Source organism: Bombus vosnesenskii, unplaced genomic scaffold (assembly GCF_011952255.1).
Source record: "Bombus vosnesenskii isolate JDL3184/JDL3185 unplaced genomic scaffold, Bvos_JDL3184-5_v1.1 scf7180000013263, whole genome shotgun sequence".
Classification (NCBI taxonomy): domain Eukaryota; kingdom Metazoa; phylum Arthropoda; class Insecta; order Hymenoptera; family Apidae; genus Bombus; species Bombus vosnesenskii.
Window position 1 is genome coordinate 3,994,228 of NW_022882923.1, and position 21,255 is coordinate 4,015,482.

Below are 21,255 nucleotides of genomic sequence, written 5' to 3' on the forward strand. Positions count from 1 at the left end.
AATTAGTCAAATGCTTCATCAGACTTTACGATGTTACTCGCGATACGGTTGATCCCATCACTAGGCACGTCGTCACACGTTAAACCGCTCGCTGCTCGACATTTAACGTCGAGAGGACGTCACGCAAGGTGAACCGAGCTTCTGGAAGCTTGCGTGGAAATTAACGCGTCACGACTTCATCGGGTTTGATAGGATGTGCACCTAAATCCTGAGAGCGAGGCCGTCGACCAGAGTTAAAGCTCGTCTACAAACACCATTCGCAGTTAACGACGTGTCAGATCAAGCGCAAAACTCTGTTTTCGACTTTCATTACGAACTAACGTGTCGTGATGCATTACGAACGAGATACTAACCATGCAACGAATGAATCCTATGTTTTGTGAGATCCTCCTTGACATAAATTCATTCATTCTTAATTTCAACGGCGCATGATTCTTTGTCATTCAAAATTGTAAACCCGATACTATTATAAATTTCCATTTACTGGAAAATCTTTGTATTTTTATTGAAAATTATGTTATTGAATTTCAGCAGATACCAAAATTACAAATAGTTCAGAATTTCTTAAAAATAGATTCTTTCGTTGTCATATATATTATCTTTGAATCTAGATACCTTTATTTATACTATAACGTATGAAACAATATTAATTACAAAAGTTTGAAGGCTTAAAATATAACATATATATTACCGTAAACTATACTTTAAATATCTTTAGTAGAAAATACCAAAATAAAATAAAATTTTCATTACAATTTTCTTCCAATAATAAACTATTGTTGTAACTCTTTCACTATTAAGAATCTATGTCACAGAATCTCATAAAACATAATTTCCTAGAAATTGTAGACCTCTCAAGTAACCGTAAAAAGTTCTCAAATACTTGAACATCGTTCGTAGCCCAAAACGCTTTTACACTGATCCTGTCTTCCTCTCAAGCGCACAAAACCTTGCATCTATCGAAAAGCAACGTTAGTTAAGCTGCAAAGTAACAAGAGCAGTTAAGGCTTGCCGCAAGAAAAACGCGCAGCATCAATCTGTTGATCGACCACCACTTAAGGGGTAGCTACCTTTCATTGAATCAAGGCAGGTTTCCTGTGGTTCATGTTAAAGAATCGGAACTGTAGCCGCAGCGTTAGGTCTTTCCGTACTGTTGGGAAAGAATAGAGGTGTCGTAAGTATACATCGCAGCTCTGACTCGTAGAGTCTCATATCGGTGGGTGGTAAAATCGTTATACAAACTAATCCATTCTATATGGCGACTAAACAAAAATAAGAGAAATCGAAGCGATCCAAATCGGTCTTTTTCTTCATCATTAATCCTGCTTACTACATGCATTCATTTTCGAAATTGTGATATTAAATAGTTTCTTAAGTTTAATGGAAATATAGACATACGTGATTTCTCGTTTTAATTTTGTATAAAAGTTTTGCTTGAAATGTTGCAAATTTTTGTATTTGTTGAAACGAGATTGGAATGTAAAAATTTAAGGACTGTAGCAAGTGTGACACAGATAGATAACTTCATTACGATTAATTGATCGTTTCGAGATCCCTAATCAGTTAAAATAGGCGTGGCTCGCCATCGTAATCCTTTGGGCTCATCGTGATCACTGTAATTGTCGTACAACCTAAACGTTATGTGACGCGCATCTACGCGACAATGAGACCATAAATTGCGAAATAGGGTGTGGACCATTGGCATACGTTGATTTGAGGACTCCGCCTGGAAAGACAATCTGAGATGTGTGTACTTATCATATCAATTGATCATCGCATTGAAAGATTCGTTTGTGTTCGAATAGATTGTCGTATTTCTCTTCGTGTACTTTCTTATACTATAGTTTATCGTTATTGCTTTAGCAGATGTGTGCGACAGATTGAAATGAGAGAAGAGATAATGCGAGCAACTTAAAATAAAATCGTGCGGTGGATGCATGAATGTTAATAATAGTGTACGTATAAAAGATTGTTGTCATTGTTAGTCATTGTTGTCACTGTTACCGTCAATACGCAGCTATTAGTGCTGCAGATAATATAGTTTTTTGTTATATTTATATTTGATAACTATCATTGCTGTAAATATTTTTGATAATTGGTAATTATTATACTGATATACAGCCATGATAATTGTGCCATAATATCATTATAATATCAGATATTAATTGAATAGAATTCTCAATCCTAATAATGCTCATGATTATCCGCTAGTTATTTATTTTATTGTTAAAAGTACTGGCTATTTTCTTTTTTACTAATATAAAGAATATACAAATATGAACATATTTATTGACTCAAACTGATATTTTACGCTCAATTTTAAGAACTGTTAGACCAAGGTCTATTCATGAATTAATCAAACCGGTACAAAATGCAGTTAACAAATAAACAATCACAAGCAAATAATTTAATTTACGAATCAAGGATACCGTTTTATCTGGACATTCACTTACATTCGACATCATGAAAATTGTACATTGGTCGAAAAAATCAGGCATTAAAGACAAGTTTTCAATACAGGACTTTCTTGCCTACAAATATTACTCACTGCGCTATAAAAAGTCAACGCTACGTTTCGTTTCTTACACCACCTACTGGGATAGCGAAACTTTTAGGAAGTTCACCGGCCTCTAGCTTAGCGCGTTGCACACGACAGACTAACAAAATAAATAATTCGTTAAAATCTTTCGAATACTATTATAGCAATTTCGTAAGGATAGAACAAGTTTCAGACAAAATATAAATCAATGCAGGCGTTTCACATATTTACGTGAAACATTTTCAACATTATAATTGTGAGATGAACGTGAGAATGATAAAACGAAACAGATAAAAAGCTTGCACTGGAAACATGAAACTATGTGAAAGATATGCATGCTGCAAGGTGAATATAAGGCAAGGTTTGGACCTAGAAGAATTTATAGTTGAGAAGTTGTCATTGTCTTGAAAATTCATCGTTTTTTATCCGAAAATAATTAGTGTTTTCATGTTTTTTCTAAACTAATACTATTAACAATCATTTTCCTTAGTAAATTAAATAAAGCGAAACTGCACAAAAGCATGAATCAAAGTTTACATCTGCTCTGCTGCTTATCAATGTTAAATAAGCTATATATAAGCAATAATGGGAAATAATCGCGACTTAAATAGACTCATACCAAATTAAATGCCTATGCACTTTAATCTTTGGTCCTGTACTTGGCTGAAAATTGGAAACAGATTATATTTTACACTTGTCGATGAAGTTTCTAGGTACAACATCTTCCTAGTGCGAGAAATGAAATGGAACTTTCAAAGTGGCTAGATGAAAGGGGTTATTAGAGTGCATAGATTGTTAGAGATATGAAGAAATGTTGATTGCAAATGGGTACACTCATAATTACCTCTATATCACTAGCTAGAAAAATAATAAATGAATTTAGCAGGATGAATGGATGAATGATGATGTGCTAATAAAGCGCTATGAAAGACTACGAAGCAGATTCGGAAGAGTTAGAAGCATTTCGTCATATAATCTCCATGGTCCCCCATACAATTGCTCCCATCTAAACGAAAAATTAACAGTATGAATATCACTGCAGCATGAACGACAGGAAAAAATCATCTCTATTTAGAATGTGAGAATAATTGTTTGAATAATATAAAAAGTACGATTCCAATGTGGCACATATCCCTCGATAAATAAATCATCTGGAAAAACTTTTTTCATTATAAATGAATATTTGAGACATGTGAACTGATATTTTAATTATAATATACCTGAAAAAAGATTAATTGTTTGATCTAATGAATAATTGATATCTCTGATACAACTACAAAGTTATATCAAGAATGAGACATTAACACTTATGATTTATTTGATGAATATCACTTAAGACTTAAATGATAAATGATCATTTTATGTTAAAGAACAGATTCTGTATACAAAAATATATAGAAAAAGGAATAAAGTTATTTCTTATTTAAGTTCAATATAAAATTTTTCACAGAACCTTCATAAAAAATTATTTTGATATGTCCAAAATTAAAACTTCCACGAAGGAAATATTTTTTATAAATATATTATTTCTACTTACTCCTATCAATGTTGCGTTGTAAATGTGCGGCCACGCGATGTCTAGCATCGTTAAACTCCAAGTGAAGACCAAGTCGGAGCAATGTCGGATTTTGTTCCACCAATTGTGTAATTTCCATCTCAATTTTATTTCCCAGCACCTGTGACCTCTACATATTAAATGCAAAAACAAAATATATTAATCATCACGAAAATTTTATTATATTTGGTAGATAAATTAATAGATGTAAAAATATAAAATTTTTACTGCATCTTACCTGATTCGAACATCGAAATTCTTCTATTGACTTTGTTTTAAGGAGTGCCCTGATGAGCCTCACTATCACAGCTGGGCTTATAAAGTTTGTTTCCACACTAAAAAGTTATAGGTTTAACATATTATATCTAATAAAGATTATTTTTACAATACAAAGTAGATAAAATGCATTATACTAACTTGAGTACTCTGAGCGTAGAATTTTTCTCTAAGGCATCTGCCAACCTTTGTGCAGTCTTATCAGTGAGTCCCACATTTGTTAAACTTAAGGATTCGAGATGTGTATTTATCTCCAGTCCTTCAAATAGTTGGATAAACTTTTCATCAGATATATTCTGGAAAATAATAATGTTACATATAATAACGTTATGTAATCATAAATACCAAACGTTCTGTGAGTGTACAATCAGTAATAGGTTTCATATACCTACTTTAATGTTATTCCAATTTAAATCAATTAGCGAAGTATCATCTTCTCGCACTTGTTTAATAGTAGCGTCAACGTCTGTATCATTAGGTGGCTCCATTGGATAAGGTTTTGGTTGACTAGCTTTCGTTACACCATCCCAACCCAAACCAACAGGTTGGCCAGAATTTAATAGGGAAGCATGATACTGATCTTGATTCATCATGGAATGAAATCCAAGAATAGCTACACGCAAAAAATTAATATTAAATGTCAAAATAAATCTACCATTACTAAAACTAAAAATTATATTATTCTATCCTAGAAAATTATATTCACCAGCAAGATCAATAATTTCTTCTTGAGTAGCATTAGACAATGCTTGCTCATATTCCTCTCCAAGATCAATAGCAATTTGCTCATCTGCTTCTTTTTCTTTTGCAGTTTCTTGAGGAGGAGGAACCCACTAAAAGTATACAACAAAAACATATATATCAATATTTTTCATTTCAAATGTATTAAAAACAAAATATTTGATTTAAAACAATACCTTTTTCCCTCTTATTACACCAGGTACATAAGGTTTTAATTCTGGTCTATCTGGTGTCTCTAAAGCTTGTTTGTTGATGTGTTCAATAAGTTTCTTGCGATTTAGCGGTCCTGTAGGACTCTTGTCACATTCATAGCTGCAACGTTGCGATGGTGGCATAAAGCTATCCTATAAGAATAAAGAGTGTATGAAATATATTTATATCAGCTATCATAAATTAAACATGGCAACGACAATTCTAGTTCTCTTACATCAGGATCCACCTCCTTTGCTAATATATTAATTTCTTCTGGAGTGAGTTGTGCCAACAAATCGTCCACATCCACATCATCGTATTCACTCAAATCCTTGCCATACAGCTTTGCTGCAGTTGTCATAGTGGTAGTTTTGGTTGATGAAGAAGTCTGGAAAGTTTCCCATGGTTCTTGGTCAACTACAGAATGCCTCCGTGACATTTTATTAGCAGAGTTATTAGTATAATTATCTAATGCTATATAAAACTGCTATAATACTATTAAAGTATGTTAATATTCTAACACATCCGCATTATAACAGAACACAGAGTATGAATTCTTAAATACTGATTACTAAATATATGAAAAAATTGATGAAAATTTTTCTGATAATTTTCGTAATATTTTATTAACAAATAGTTTCACTCTCCTTAAATTTGCATAAATAGACACACGTAAAGTTCAATGAATGATTGAAACAACCGAATGATAAAAACAATGGCCTTCGACGGATGACCAGAAAATCGAAGCCGAAACGACGAATTATATTTTTCCGTATACAATATCAGCGACAGGGTATTTCGTCACGGAACACGTTCATCACTACGCCTAAGAGTACACGCAGGCAATGTTCCTGATCGAACGATCAGCAAATCGACAAGTTGCATTTAAATTCGGCAACTGTCCAATCCGGCTGATGCCCTTTGCCCCAGATAATTCGGGATCGATTTTCATTGACAACTCATCTGCCAAATCGACAACCCACGCTAAACGACGATTCGTGACCGTCTCTCAAATATTAACATCTAAACAAGAATGAAACTTACTACTGACAAATCGTTCACAACAATGAACCACAATGATACGGTCCTTCAATGCGAAATTAGGTGAACCGCTCGCAATCAAATACCTCACCCACTTCTCACGACAAACACACACTTCACTGACCAGTTCACCGATTGCGGCTGATTGCGGCAGCGCCCTTTGACGCTTATACCATATTTGAACAAAGAACCAGCGAAATGAATTATCACTCCGTAGTATATTTCATAATTATTCGAAGAAATCTCAAAATATTTACTCAATATGGAATAGCTTTTCAAAACGCAAGAAATATTTATTTAATTTTCCTAATTGTTTATAATAATGAGAAAGTTTTCATTCAATTATCGCCTTAAGCCGTTTGACAACCGTACGGAGTATTAGTTTGAATGAAGTATACAAGATGCTAACCCATGGAGAAAGTTTCTGCGCGTCTAGCGTCGCGCAGGTATTGACGTTGATGTAGCACCCGTGGCGGTTGTTTTAAAACACCTCCATATACGTATAAGATTCGCAAATTGAGAGAGGTTGAACAACCATTTACCATTTTCGCTCTTGGATTGAATCATTCAATACCGTTAAAAGTAGCTGACGATTCAAGATCTTTTAGCATAAAAGAGTTTGTCTTTCACATAAAATAGCTGAATTATACAATATTAAAGTACTATATACAGTATTACGCGACAATCCACGTTGAAGAAATTATTCATTCTAACGACTAACATCATTCTACGTTTACATGATACCATAATTTGTGACCTTATGATCCACTAAATTAGCCATCCAACGAAAATGATCTAACTAATAAGGTGATAAATAACCGACGAGAGCGTTATAATTATGACACATGATACACATATAGCTGCAGTTTTCGTGCGGAGTATGTACAATATGTAATCGAAAAGAATTTGATGAAACACGTGGACCCTCCACTGGTCCGTGTCAAGATGATTAACGCGATAAATCAATTCTACCCAAGGTCGCGCAAAGACCGGTAATCGGTGTGTATGCTAAGAGTGGGGAAATTGTGCATGCTAGGTGGGAGCGTGTTGCGTAGGCCCGTGGTTCGCGGTCGGAAAAGACAGAGCGGCCATCTCTGTCGTTCTTCGGCCGTGCAGTTTTGATTAGAGAGCGTCTATCGCGCGTTGTAGCGCTCGTAGCGGCGACAGCCTCAAAAATAGCTGAGGCCTCCTCGCAGGCTGGCAAACTCCCAACGGTCTATACTTGGACATCCCCGCGCCATGATTATTTATAGTGAGCGCGAGCGCGGCCACTGGCCTTCCCGCGAACTAACTAGCCGCCTCCAAAGACGATCCGCCGCCCGTGACCTAGGCCCGCATTAATAACGATTACACCCCTGCGCTCAGGAATACGGCAACTTAATATCTGCTGCTACCACGAATACGTTTTTGTCGTTTGATCGTACAATTGCTATTATTATTTTTATTATTGTTATTGTTATTAACAGGCGAGTCAAATAGTCCATTTTTCGCATCAAATTAGCGTCATATTACGTCAAATTGTACAAAAGAAAGGAAGAGAAAAAAGAATGCAACAAGAAAACCGATTAATGTAATATAATACAAAATAGGAGCGTATAACTGAATATAATTTATAAAAAAAGTACAAGTCGGACATTAATCTCTAGTTATGATGAACTGTAAGTGAGATTGATATGACTGAGACGAAGTGGGCTATTATGTGACCATTAATTAAATTATATATAAACAATACTAATGTATATACGAAAATCATTTTATTTTAACGTCATTTGATGACTAAAGACGAGTATTTTAATACGCAGATCATATTCAACAACATGATAAGTTATGTCTTTTTCTTTTGTTGAATTTTTAAAAGGTTTTAAACCTAGTGTACCTTAAACTTAATGCGAATAACAACGTTGTTCAAGCAATAATTTATTTATGTTTTCAAAATATCGTTAATAATATATTGGATGATGTATCAGAATTTAAGAATTGATACGTATTGTACGAAGTATAAAATTAAAATACATGTTTTTTCAAACGAATAAAATACGATGTTCATTTAGAATTTTTATCTATTAGATAAAAATTGCAGATTTCTAATATTCATATTCATCAATGTCTTCGCTTCATCACCAACTCCCTATTTTCTCATACGCAATTCTAGAGTTACGTAATTTCCGAAGAGGATGCAACCGAATATTAAATTATTAGCACACTCTTTCCATGACTATGATGTAACAGAATGTATTCCATTGAACCTGCATACTTTCCTCTTTCAATGCAAATATTATTCGTCACTGCACTGATGAATAACCGGAAGACAATACCGGGAGGAAGATCAATTATAGTGCCGTGCATATCGACGATCAGATCTAGAATGAAACTTTCAGTGTTCCAAATAACGAGCGCGTGTGCTCTCACTGGCCGCGAGAAATCTGCCCGCTAATTAATTTGTACGGTTTCTTGGCAGGTTTATTTCTGTATAGCCGAATGAAAACCGCTCCTGCTTACTTTCACGGTCACAAAAAAAGGCGAATCGTTTTCTATCCGGGCGGATCACACGCCGACAATAATTTTACGCCACATAACAGGCTCGCGTTGGAAAAAAGCTTTGTGTGAAAGCTCCTCGAAGAAAGAAAGTGAAAGGAAAAGGAAGCAAAAAAGAAGAAAACAAAACGCAACATCGACGGACTATTTGGTTCTCGCGAATACAGCATGCGTGAAAAATTGATCAGAATCGCGCGAAATTTGGATGCCACGGATGTCACTGTTTCTAATAATAACGGAAACAAAGCGAGCTGCTTGACGCTCGTCCAGAAAACTACACAAGCTCACCAAAATTATTCGAACACTTTATGAATACACCTTTTATGAATATTACGCTATTTGTGTTACGCGAAACATTTTTCGAAATTTCATTAGTACTATTTTATTTATTATTATTTATGGGATTCGACTATTATAATTGTATTGGAGAAGTTTGTTACAGAAGTATAAGTCGATACATTTTTCAGTTTCTGATTTCTGCAATTTTTGTTTGAATCAATAACGTAGAGTATGCTGAAACGTAGTTTGAACCTTCCTCATTACATATCGTAAATTAAACTTTCAGAAAAATATATGCGAAATAAGTTATAAAATGATTATTTGATGAATCTCCTGTGGTGGAGCATTTTGATACGATTAATTTTATTGTTATTCTTAAGAACCATTTTTATTGCCCGAAATATACTCGTGTTGTTGTTTAAATTAATAAATAAATTAATAAACTAATCATTGATAATATAATATACATAAATAAAATAAGTATAAATATTTTTACTTAAAAACAACATAAGGAGATAATTACTTTCTAAATCCAAGTAGTAATTAATACATACATAATTGGGAATGTCTTTACCACATTCCACACATAGTATGCATTGAATAAATTATTCACTTTCCTCAGATTTTTAACATGGTTCAGTTAAACATGTTAAACATAAGGCATCTTCAATTTCCGATTTTGATTCATTTTCATCAGGCGTAGGCTTATTATTAAGTCTTTCTAACTGACTTTTTTATTTATACTTTTCTTACCGCTACTTGCGGCTTTAATTTCTTCATCATTGTTATTTCTCATTAAAGAGTTACACAATTCCTTCCGTGCTCCTTCTTATTTTATTAGTTTTCTATTATCTTTTCCCCTTGCTTCATTTTTCAGCCGTTTTTTCACTGACGAGTCAGCAAGGGTTATTGAGGCCATTCCCTTCTTGCCTCTTGAATTTCTTTTTCTTTTACCAGCTTTAGGATACTTAGAATTTTTCCTGGATTATTGCTTATCCAATTATCCATTGCAGCTATTATTTATCTAGTGGCTGCAGCTACTGAATTACGCTATTATCGTTACAAAAATTAAGAACAATTATAAATAGATGAGATTCATGATTATCCAGAACGAATAAACAAAGTTTTGATATTGACGATTTTACGTGGTTATGAAAATTGATGCACTGTATCAGCCTTCTTCAAAGGAGACGTATCAGTGTATCCTTCTGGTAATTATATAAAAACATCTCCATAAAAAAATATAAATCACATAACCCAACGTAATTACGTTATTTTCAAACGACTTAATGTCAAATTATGTAATATAAAGTTCTGTATAGTATCTCCAGATAGATTGAAAAGGCAACACGAATATTTACTTTATTTCTCTAGAAACGGAAGCTATTGAATAGCGACTACCAACGCCTACGTATACGAATGTACACTGCAGTGTGTAAAGTACTTGGCTAATAAACTTCAGATACCCAGCCATAATATGTACATATAACGTGCAGATAATTTCACTACATCAACTTGCACCGGTTTTCCTTATTTAAATGCTCAATTATACATTATATTAATATATTTCAATATCTCTTCCATGGGTCAATATGTAATACTCATTATACGCTTAAGATGGCTATTCATGCTGTATAGTAATTTTTTACCAAATATACAGTAAATATCTTACAATTTTTATATAGCCATTTTTATATACCTAAATTTTACAAATATAACCATGACAATCGTGTCTCTCTACAGTGCTAATAAAAATTCAAATGTTTTATACATGACACACAATATGGAAATAAAAGTTCGTTCAAATATTTGCATCAGTCGATATATCGCGACGTTCCTTGCGAAGGTTTTATCCGACGCGACAGAAATTCCTTGTGTCTGATTCGTTTGGGAAACTTGCGTCGTTTGGGTCCGGACCGTCGGCGATGAAAGTAAACGCGAACTAGTTCGCAAGAAATATATACGTTTATGAGTTATTCGGTCGCCCCCATAAATCTGCCTGAAATTCTTAAAACTGTAAAGTTTTAACGATTCAATAACGCGGGTTATGGTAATGGTAAAATGATATCGACAAGCATCTGGGAAGAACCTTAGATATGAAGTTCGTATTCTGAAGAATAGGATCTTTTCTTTAAACACATTATATTGATATTAATAGTATAATTAGTAGAAGTATACAAAAGGTTTCAAGATCTTCTTGAAAGATAGTCAATACGTTCTGCGAGAAGAAATAAAAGAAACATTTTACGAGAACATAAATTGCTTAAAACTTTAGTAAAAGACTGTAATGAATGAAGGGGCTGATAGCGGCCTTAATATGAGGCAATACAGGAAGTTTGTGAAGTTATAAATTTAACTGTTCATTCATGTTAACTTTAAATTAGCAGCAGGAGGATATATTTTTATCTTGAGTGTTGATAGCAAGTGATTATGTCGATCATTCAGCTATTTTTACCTTGTTTAATTCTAAATACAAGCAAGTTTATTTTATATATTCATCATGCTTTTTTCATAAAGTTGTAAAGAATCCATTTTTATATAAAAATCTTTGTTTCTGTTTTTAGCATTCCTTAAATACAGGCTATACGATCCTAATTTCTAAAAATTATTGAAATAGATTCGGAACATCTACATATTGATCCAACTTTCACTGTTCCTATACCAGAAATGTCTATATTGAATTTATTAACATTGAATTAAAGCAATTTTAAATATCTGTCAAACTAACTATAATCTTCCAAATTCATTTAATCAAAATAATAAAAAATCAAATTTCTGCAACCCAAGCGCAAGATTCTCTCTCACGTTTATTACAAACATATATCAAATTGACGCAAACTACCTCAGTTTGTTAACAACTATCTTATCTAAACTAGTATTGCTCAAGTCTACCACGAAATATATAAAATTCATATCAGCATTTCTCTGAGACATAGCCCTTTCACCAACACTTTCGCCCAAAGCTCATTAACCGTGAGTGGACTGGAAACCGCGCCAACAACTTTGCGTCACAACAAAAGACTTCGTTTCAACCTAACTGGCTGTCGTCAGTTTCGAAACTTCCGCTCGCTCTCTACAGGTTACATTTCCCACAAAGTTTCGCGGTGTCTCGAAATTAGGTCGATTTAGGTATCGGTAATGGCCATAGAAGAAGGTCACAATCGGGACGATATACGTATCCTGTGCGTTGATAGCCTACGCTAATAGGTAGTGCACGCAATTAGCAGTCTATGTTTCCTCAAAAGAGCGCCTAACGAGTCTACAAAACTAATTTCTCAGCGGAACGAAGCGGGATTCATGATACAGTCCATAGAGGAATTTGAAAAGAAACAGCGACTGGTTTCCGAGAAACGCGTTTAATACACTTTAGACCAGTTACCATCAATTAACGTGACACGAAACGTAAATCATCTACTGTGTTAATTGACGCGGAAAGGAAAATTTTGCTGCTACATAGAGAATATATACTTTCATAAAGATAAGATGAAAAGATTTAATTTTATTCCTTACGATGAATTCACTTTTTATCTTCTGTTTAAGTTTGAATGAAATTCGTAACGTATCGTGTGTGATTTTTAATTTTACTTGCACCAGATCATTGCATAGTATCGTAATAAATAGTGTTGTATTTTACCATATTTAGCTCTGATCTCATCTTTATTCCATAAGAAATGTTGTCTGTTAAATCTATTAATTATTCGTGGAGATTAGAGTTAAGTATCTTAATTTTCTTCAGGCAGCTTTCTGAGTGAGGAATCAATGCTTTTATACAGCCGTGGAGGTTGAATTTTATTAAAGGATTATCGCGGAGAATACAAGTACAAGATCATAGAAAAGACCAGTTATTAAGTCTGCAGAATGCTCCATTAGTTTCCTTCTTTGTAGAGGACAATCTCGTGAGAGGATCTTAAATGGTATAACTATTCTTCCAGCTTATTATGTATGCTTTGAATTATGAAATGTTGGCTATGAAGTAAGCGTAATTCTTTACGAAACTAAATATTTCGTTAATAGACCTTCAATACTGTAGAGATTTATGAACGAAATGTACTTATGGTACTTTAAATCTTTAAAAATATCAAATAAATTCCAATTAATAATAATCTTGATACCACTGAAATTATTATTACAAATAATAGCCGATGAAGTAAAAGAACTTAGTCGCTAAAAGGAAACATAAATGAATGAAATACAACAACGAAAAGCCAATTTCAATTTTTATGAAACTCTCATTCGATAATATCCTATAAAACTTAAATATTACTTTCTCGTAAAAAATATTCTGAAATCTGATCTTATTCAAATATTATACTACAGAAAGTACACGTTGAAAATATTGTAGAAACAAAATATTAAAAAATCGATTTTATATAACTTACTTATGTTAGCAGCGAAATATGAAAAAATATATAGGCAAGCGACTATAAGGATTAACAATTTGTTTCATGAATACAACTTCCAGCGTATTTTGAAGACTGAACACGAAGCAAGTGTCGTTAAAGTAACATTCAATTAACAAAACTTATCGACAAGTTCCGATAAACCGAGCAACAGGAGTGGAAGCGAAGACCTTCTATGGTCAATCGAGGAATTGCGAAACTTAGACTCTCGAGGACTTCGAAGTTAATCGATAAGGTACAGTAATCTCTCCGCCGTCAACGGTTTGGGATATTTAAACTTCTAGATAATATTGCACAATGATCTCGTGTATTACTCGCGTGTGTTATTGAGGATCAATGATATCCATAGTGGCGTCTACAAGGCATGATTATTCGCCACCCACGCGCAATCAAGTATTCTGCAAGTCAATCGATTACATTGAAATGGAATAACTGTTTATCTAATGAAAAAAAAATGTATATTTCCTTGTACTATGAATTTAATTTAATGGTAAAAGTATGTAGGTTAGTTATGGGAATATACGTTGATGTTATCAACGATCGTTCATTATGAGAAAATAGTTGAAAAATATTATGTCTTATCCAAAATGTGTATGATGATTTTTACCATTTGATATATCGTGTGTTGTTATCGTAGTATATTTCACACGTATATTCAGTGTATAGTAATTTTTTGTACTTGGAAACTAATTTAACAACAAATTACTAAATCTTCTACGTATAAGACAGAAAGCCCATTATCTTGTGTCTTTATATAATTGTAATTAGGCTGATCTAACAGTGATATTAATATTCCAGCAACAATAATCCCTTATTCTCTGAAAGAGAGAATCGTCTGTGAGTTTCACAACCTACGTACGTTCGTCATAGTTTCTCCGAGTATTGCGTAGCATGCGACCGGATTGACTCGAATTTCCATGCGTAGAAATCGGAAACTCGAATCCTTTCGTGTCTTTCTCCTACAACGGAGCAACTGCCAGCTGTTCGCGCTAACATTCGCAATTAAAATCGATATGGACACAGGTAACACATTCGCGACAGCGGGAAAAGTTGACCGAAGGAAACGAGATGTGACCAAATATAGAGACAAGTTCGTCGAGTCTTCCTGTTGCTTGTGTAACATCGAGTTTTGAAATGTGTTTACTGTAGGTTTTATAAGAGTACGTCACTCTTAGTTTCTTTGGTACTTTATTTTATAGACATGAAGGAAATTATATTTTTCAACGAGTTGAATCGGATATTTTAAGGCATTTTGAAGTTTTTATTACTTTGTTTCGGAAAACAAGTTGCAATATTCTTAAATTTTAATCGCGTTTACTTTAACAGAGGTCATTTCTAAAATCTTAAATATCATCTTTAAACCTGAATCTACGAATTGACGAAGTTGATAAAATGAAAAGAAGTTTCAGGAAACGACATTAATCGTATCCTGCGAATATTAAAATTTACCTTAAAATTAAATCTGCATTACATCTTACAATTTATTTTGAATTTATATATTTAATGATAGTTTCTTAACATTTAAGGATATATTCTAATTTTTGTAAATGTTATTAATAACTCGGAGAATAATTTTCCACGAAGGAATGTAACGATGACGAGATTTCTCTTTGTACATCTTTATTTTCAACGATAAATATGTATTTGTCAAAATATGTACATATGTACATCTAATCGAATCGATATCTTGTACCAGACAAGTATTGAATTCTGCTTATCGACGTTTACTGCCTATTTGCTGAAAGTAAAAAGAATCTAATCTGTAATTTACTTTCTCATGTTGCAAAACGATGTTCTTTCAATCTCACCGTAATAGAAGCACTTACACGGCACATGTCTAATAGAACAAGTCGAGTATGTACATCTGTAAGGAATGAATTTGCACTTTTTACAGGATCCGAATCTGAGATGAACGACCGTAAACTTATACCTGATATATATACGTTCTACCTGATCTGGTATTAACACAGTTAATTGACTAGAAAATATTGCATCGATACTGTGAAATTGAAATAAAATTTTTTCTGTAATTCCAAAATGAAAATCATGGTACCTAATAAGTTAATTTATTTGCAAATATATTACCAATTGTAGATATGCCAGCATTTCTAGAACATTTTTTATATTTTCTGAAATGGAAAATTTTATATCATTAAGTAAACATCATAAATGTCCGTGAATTTGTTTATCCATTCGTATTCTCTTCTTCTTTTATCTTTTACCAGTGAAAACAAAATCAAATAACAATTCTCGCTCTGGCTGCGTCGCAATTCTACAAAGAGTTAAATACTAAATTTCATTCCTAAAAGAATCAAAGCTTTTTCTAAATAAAGGATAATACCGCTAAGTGATAAATCATTTGGAAAATTTCCCCAATAAATATCTTATTCGCAAAACAATCCCAAACTCGGTTCTCCGAAGCAAAACAAAAGGAGAAAAGATAAAAGAGGAAAATAGTTTCATTGAAAACGAAAAAGCACGAATTCTAAAGGCGCCAATTTCGAAGCGTCATCGGCCATTCAGAAACACGAGGGTTATGCAACGCGGTGTTCGCACGGATCGACATCGCGCTACCTGTTGTCCCAAGATAGATAGCGGCCTGTACTAAACTGTTGGCCGCTTGGAAATAGCTCATCCTGCAACAGGAACCGTTGTTGCAGCCGTCACGGGTGCGTGGATTTTAATGACCGTTACGTCGCAAACGAAGCTCGAAAATCGTTCCACGCGTTCGAATTTTCATCGAGCATAGGGAATTAATGATACAAGATGCAACGTGACTTTATAATACCGTCGTGTTCTCTCTCTTTTTTTTCAAATCATAGGCGTTTCCTAATTAATTTAACATTGGAAGACTAATTGGCTCATTAGTACAGTCATGCCCTGACCATCTTCTATGCACCCAATTAATTATAACTTGACGTTCTATCGAAAAGAACGTCTCTTTTCAACTGACGACGAGGGTGAGACGTGAAAGTACTGTTGCCGAATTTAACTTGTTTTCTCTGTGTTCTCTTCCTTCTCTTTTTCTTTCTTTCCTTCTTTTTTTTTTTTTTTTTTTTTTTAATGCTCCGGTCATTTTCTATGCCTTTAATAATCTAATTGCAACTTGACGTTCCATCGAAGAGAAATGTTCACTTTCTTCTTCAACAGTGACGAGATCTGAATAAATCATGATCTGGTTTATTTTTTCTGTATCTTTTCTACTTTCCTTCTTCCTGATTTAAGTGGTAGCAAATGAGTTGTAGAAATTTACTCGCTAGTAATATCCATGTATAGATTTATACAGCTGTATTGCAAGATAGAAAGACCTACAAAGCTAGTTCGTTGTGAAATAAACTTGGATTTTTGTTACGAGTTGTATGATCTTTCTGGTTATTACTTTTTGCAGGAAAATGCAGATTTGCGAGAAAATTCTACATCGAAAATGTTTTGAAGTTTCAAATATTCGTAGAAGTTTGTTTAAACGTCGGGCATAATACAAGGGAAAGTTTCTATGTCTTCGCCTGAAATATTTTCACTACGTGAAATATTTTCTACGGTTTCTCTAGCTGTTACTTTTAAGGGGAGAATACGTATATGGTAGAAGACTTTTATATTGAAAGAGTTAGAAGTTTGCAATATTCTTACAAGCTGATTTAAAAGTCAGACGTAACTATAAACCACTATTAAATTTACGACTATCCACGATTTCAATGATCAATCTCGATTTTCTCGATGTACACGTGACTCATTTTGATCGAACAGCCAATAAACATTCAAAGATAAATCACCGAGAAAGATTCACTCGACACAATGATGACAACCATCTTCAGTTTTCTTTAAAGGTATTGCACAATGTGCATTAAGCGTGTAGTTTCACGTTTGTCCGAGTCCCACGATATTACAATTGATATACTGCGTGGAAAATGCGATCGATGCAAATTGTAAGCGTCGATTTCCTGCTAAACAGATCCTAATTGGCAATGGGCCAAAAGAGCTCCGATCGAGCATATTTGGCCCGTATGTACGCAAAAGGTCCCGTAATCGTGAAAGTGTATTGATTCCAGATTCGTGATCTGGGTCATCGTGTCAACTTTTCAATCTACCGACGATCAAGCCAAAAAACGAACGTTCTCTTTCAAATGGGTAGGATCTCGAGCGTTCTTTGAATTCGAGAAACTGGTTCGATTGAATAAGACGTTTAAATCGACGTTGAAAGTCACGCCGGTAAATAGTATACGATGCATCGAAAAATAGAAGGAAACGATGATGTTACAGATATTATTTTTTTAAATGAAACAAATTAGAAAGTTTAATATAATATTATTTTTACTATTTTTCTGTCGATGAATAAATTTATGAGAATCATCTGTTTCTTCAGAATTGGATGTTAGGTATAATCTTAATAAGGAAAATTATAAAAAGTGGCGTTGATCAGTTTGGCTTCTAAAAATAAATTTATCAATAAATGTTCTTATTGATAATTAGTAACAGCTTATGATAGTTATTAGATAAAGAAGTTGAATATTGTGCTGAGTTGTAATAAATTTTTATGTGTAACCGATATGAAGATAATTGTGAAAGTTGTTCGAGTTTATTGATGAATTGAGATATCAACACTAACTTATTTTAGAAATTACGATTGTAAGAAAGCAAATGATAAATGTTATACTGACTCGTTTCTCAATGATAGATTTGTTTTTGCTGTTAATTCTCATTAAGCAGTATATGCTCGTACGTTTTCTTTGGTCACGTCTATTAACGTATTTCATGGACAGAAGTGAGTTAAATACTTAAATCGAAAGTTCAGCCGATTAGAGCAGCAAGAAAAATAGTTGGAGATTATCTTCACTTTTTAACAAAGTAACTTTAAGAGAATAATTGTCAACTATTCGTCATAGCTATACTTCGTTAAGCATCATTTTTTTGTGATAAAAGATGTCTATGTATTACTTTCAAATATGTTAATATTAATAAAATTTTTGATAAACTTCGAGATAAATTAGTAAAAATAAACATCGAATAGGGATTATGGTTTTTCTACTTTTATCGATGGTGATCGTTAACCTGCAATAATCTTTGGTAAACATCAACTTTAAACAAGGATTTTAGATAATGATATTTGACAAATATCACTTCTTGAGAGAAAACAATAACTAAGTAATAATAACTCGCCATATAAGCTCTGAAGTATTATTGCTGTTTACTCGATCTCAGCAACAGACTTACGCATTCATATTATGACACATTATATAAGATATTGACTTTGTCTACCTTGTACAATATATTTATACCCGCATAGACAAAGTTATGCGACGTATTGTGTAAAACTATAAATAGTTACATACTACGTTACAAAGCATACCTAATAGGTAAAATAAATAAGCACTTACATGCTATTCATTCCTTTTTTTCCTGATCTTTTTCCCAGAGTGACGTTATTTATAAAAAGAGTTAGATAAAAATTTATTATTCAATGTTCGATACAGGTCCCTTTTCTCCCTACTCTTGACAACAATTACATGTACAACCACCGAAAGCGTCGTGAAAAATTCTTCTTCTAAAATACCATTTTATAGCGGATGTTGTTGCATTTACGAGAAGATCAAAGTTGCAAAAATATATAAAATACCCAAGGCATAATATTCGTTATGATATTTAATAAATAAATGAAATCTGTGCGTAGGTAAGTTTCATTTTACTCGCGTTCATGAAGCTACAAATTTGCATAAACATCCTTAGTCCGCTCATCACCATCGCTTCTAAGAAGTATTCTTTACCCACGACCAATTCGAAGTCGGTTGCCGTAGGTCAGCGATGCTCGACGCGATCTTCCGGTACTCGTACGTGACTTACAAATATAGCGTCAGGGTGTGTTCGCTTTTATCGGTGATCATGGATCGCTACGTGGTGCGTATCGAGCCATAGAACGCGGAGAACGCCCGTTTCGGTAATAATAACACGCGCTGACCGACCTAGCCTGTCCACAGTCCAAATTAAATCAACGAAATCACCGGTACTCGGACAGGAAGCCAGTCATTTCATAGATCGAGGCATTTGGACAATTAATCAACGCGAAAATTCCGTAGTGCGACCGCCTGTTATGTCTCATCGATCGCTACAATAACTACCGTGCGAAATCACCGAGTCGATCAAACATTGGTCGGTCGTTAATTAACTGCACTTTTCTTCCACGACTATTCAACACAATGGTGTCGAGCAATTATCGCAACGCGCTCTGCAACATAACGTTATTTTATCTAGGCGATCGATTAGTGATAGAAATGAGAGCAGAGAATAACAGAACAATGGTTATGAGATTTGTGGATAAATTTGTTGCGAATCGTTCTCAGAGCGATTTTGTGGATAAGAATTTCGTTTGAATCGTTTTCACAAGATTTTTGAAGTTTTTAGAATTATTGAACAATAAAAAGATAGGGATTGATTTAATGTGATACTTTTAATTTCAGATACTTATTTTGGAAATATTTTTGTATCTTTTTTTTTTTTAGAAAATATTTGTTAGCGAGTTATGCGAAAATAATATATGTAACTAATTGCGATGGGTCTATTGGTAGTATTGTTTTTCATTTGCAGAGTTAGTAGTTTCGAAATAATAGAATGGTAACTGGTTGCCTGCTACTGCTGTTAATTTGAATGTTTAGTGATTCGGAAAATATTTTAGTAATTATTCATGAGATATTTAGCAATGAGAAAGTGGAAAATGAAAGAATAACCATAGTTCTTGCTTCCAGCGTTTCTAAATAACTTCTAAGTTTAATAATTTTTTATGACAAAAATATATATATAAATTCTGACGAAATGCCGTGGGATGATTGGAGGGTTAAAAAGGAATATACACTCAGGTGTACATATATATATATATATATATATATATATATATATATATATATAACAGAGTAATAAGAATAATATAGCAGAAAAAAGCAAAAGTAACGTGAATGCTCGTTTACTATGCCCCTAATTTGAATGCACTATTATTTGTAGAATGTGTTAACAATTTAAAGAAAAGAATTATTAATGAAAATTGAAGAATGAAAGAATCGTATTTGGTTAATTTTTGGTATATTGCTAATTCGAATGAAAATAAATATTTCAATATAAATGTTATATGTACAATAAAGCAAATTGATCGGTACGTGTATAATGCAATTATAAATATAATGGAATCTGCGTTATTTGCAATCTGTTATTTAAATGTTCCTATATATATTCCATTAAAGTTCCTAATCTATAACATAACAGTTTGTTTGCTTCAATTAACGTTTTCCTATTATTTATACAAATAATGGATATTCTATTACGAAGAGCCACGACAAAATTTTCACACAAGCATGTGATGAATTTTCGTGAATTGTCGTCCCGATGTAGATACCTCGCAATAGAACAGGTGAATATTCTGATAATGGAATAACGAATATTCCGAAATTGATCAATGTGATACTGATTAGCGATAAAATAATCAATCCACGATGATACTTCGGAGAGAATAGTATTCGAAACAATTAAATGTCCACGTTTAATATTTCACATATTTTATCCCTGCTTTCATTCAATTTATCGATCTTCCCCCATGTTTGAAGTATTAATTATATTTTAATCGTTCAGATATAATATAAGCAACTTGAAAATAATGTATCAATGGCAAAGAGAAGAAAATCTCTTTCAAAACGTAGAAACGTTTTAACAAAAATTAG

General features: G+C 33.3%; 1 protein-coding gene across 14 annotated transcripts in view; it reads right to left on the reverse strand.

Annotated features, from left to right (window-relative positions):
* Window positions 1–21,255, reverse strand: part of LOC117234457 (tropomodulin) — a 114,328-nt gene that overhangs the window by 26,705 nt on the left and 66,368 nt on the right. For 7 of the 14 annotated variants that reach the window (XR_004493528.1, XM_033495677.1, XM_033495750.1 and 4 more), the window contains 8 exons: window positions 5,539–5,691; window positions 5,288–5,455; window positions 5,077–5,203; window positions 4,763–4,983; window positions 4,512–4,666; window positions 4,333–4,429; window positions 4,077–4,224; window positions 2,549–2,657 (listed from right to left, as the gene is read on the reverse strand). Coding sequence is in view for 12 of the 14 variants with exons in the window: in XM_033495677.1 (XP_033351568.1) it covers window positions 2,569–2,657; window positions 4,077–4,224; window positions 4,333–4,429; window positions 4,512–4,666; window positions 4,763–4,983; window positions 5,077–5,203; window positions 5,288–5,455; window positions 5,539–5,691 (1,158 nt within the window). In the remaining 2 variants the exon portion in view is untranslated. Of the gene's footprint in view, window positions 1–1,070; window positions 1,151–2,548; window positions 2,658–4,076; window positions 4,225–4,332; window positions 4,430–4,511; window positions 4,667–4,762; window positions 4,984–5,076; window positions 5,204–5,287; window positions 5,456–5,538; window positions 5,692–6,347; window positions 6,676–21,255 lie in introns of those variants that run through there. The other 7 variants (XM_033495703.1, XM_033495721.1, XM_033495731.1 and 4 more) reach the window with 3 other exon arrangements.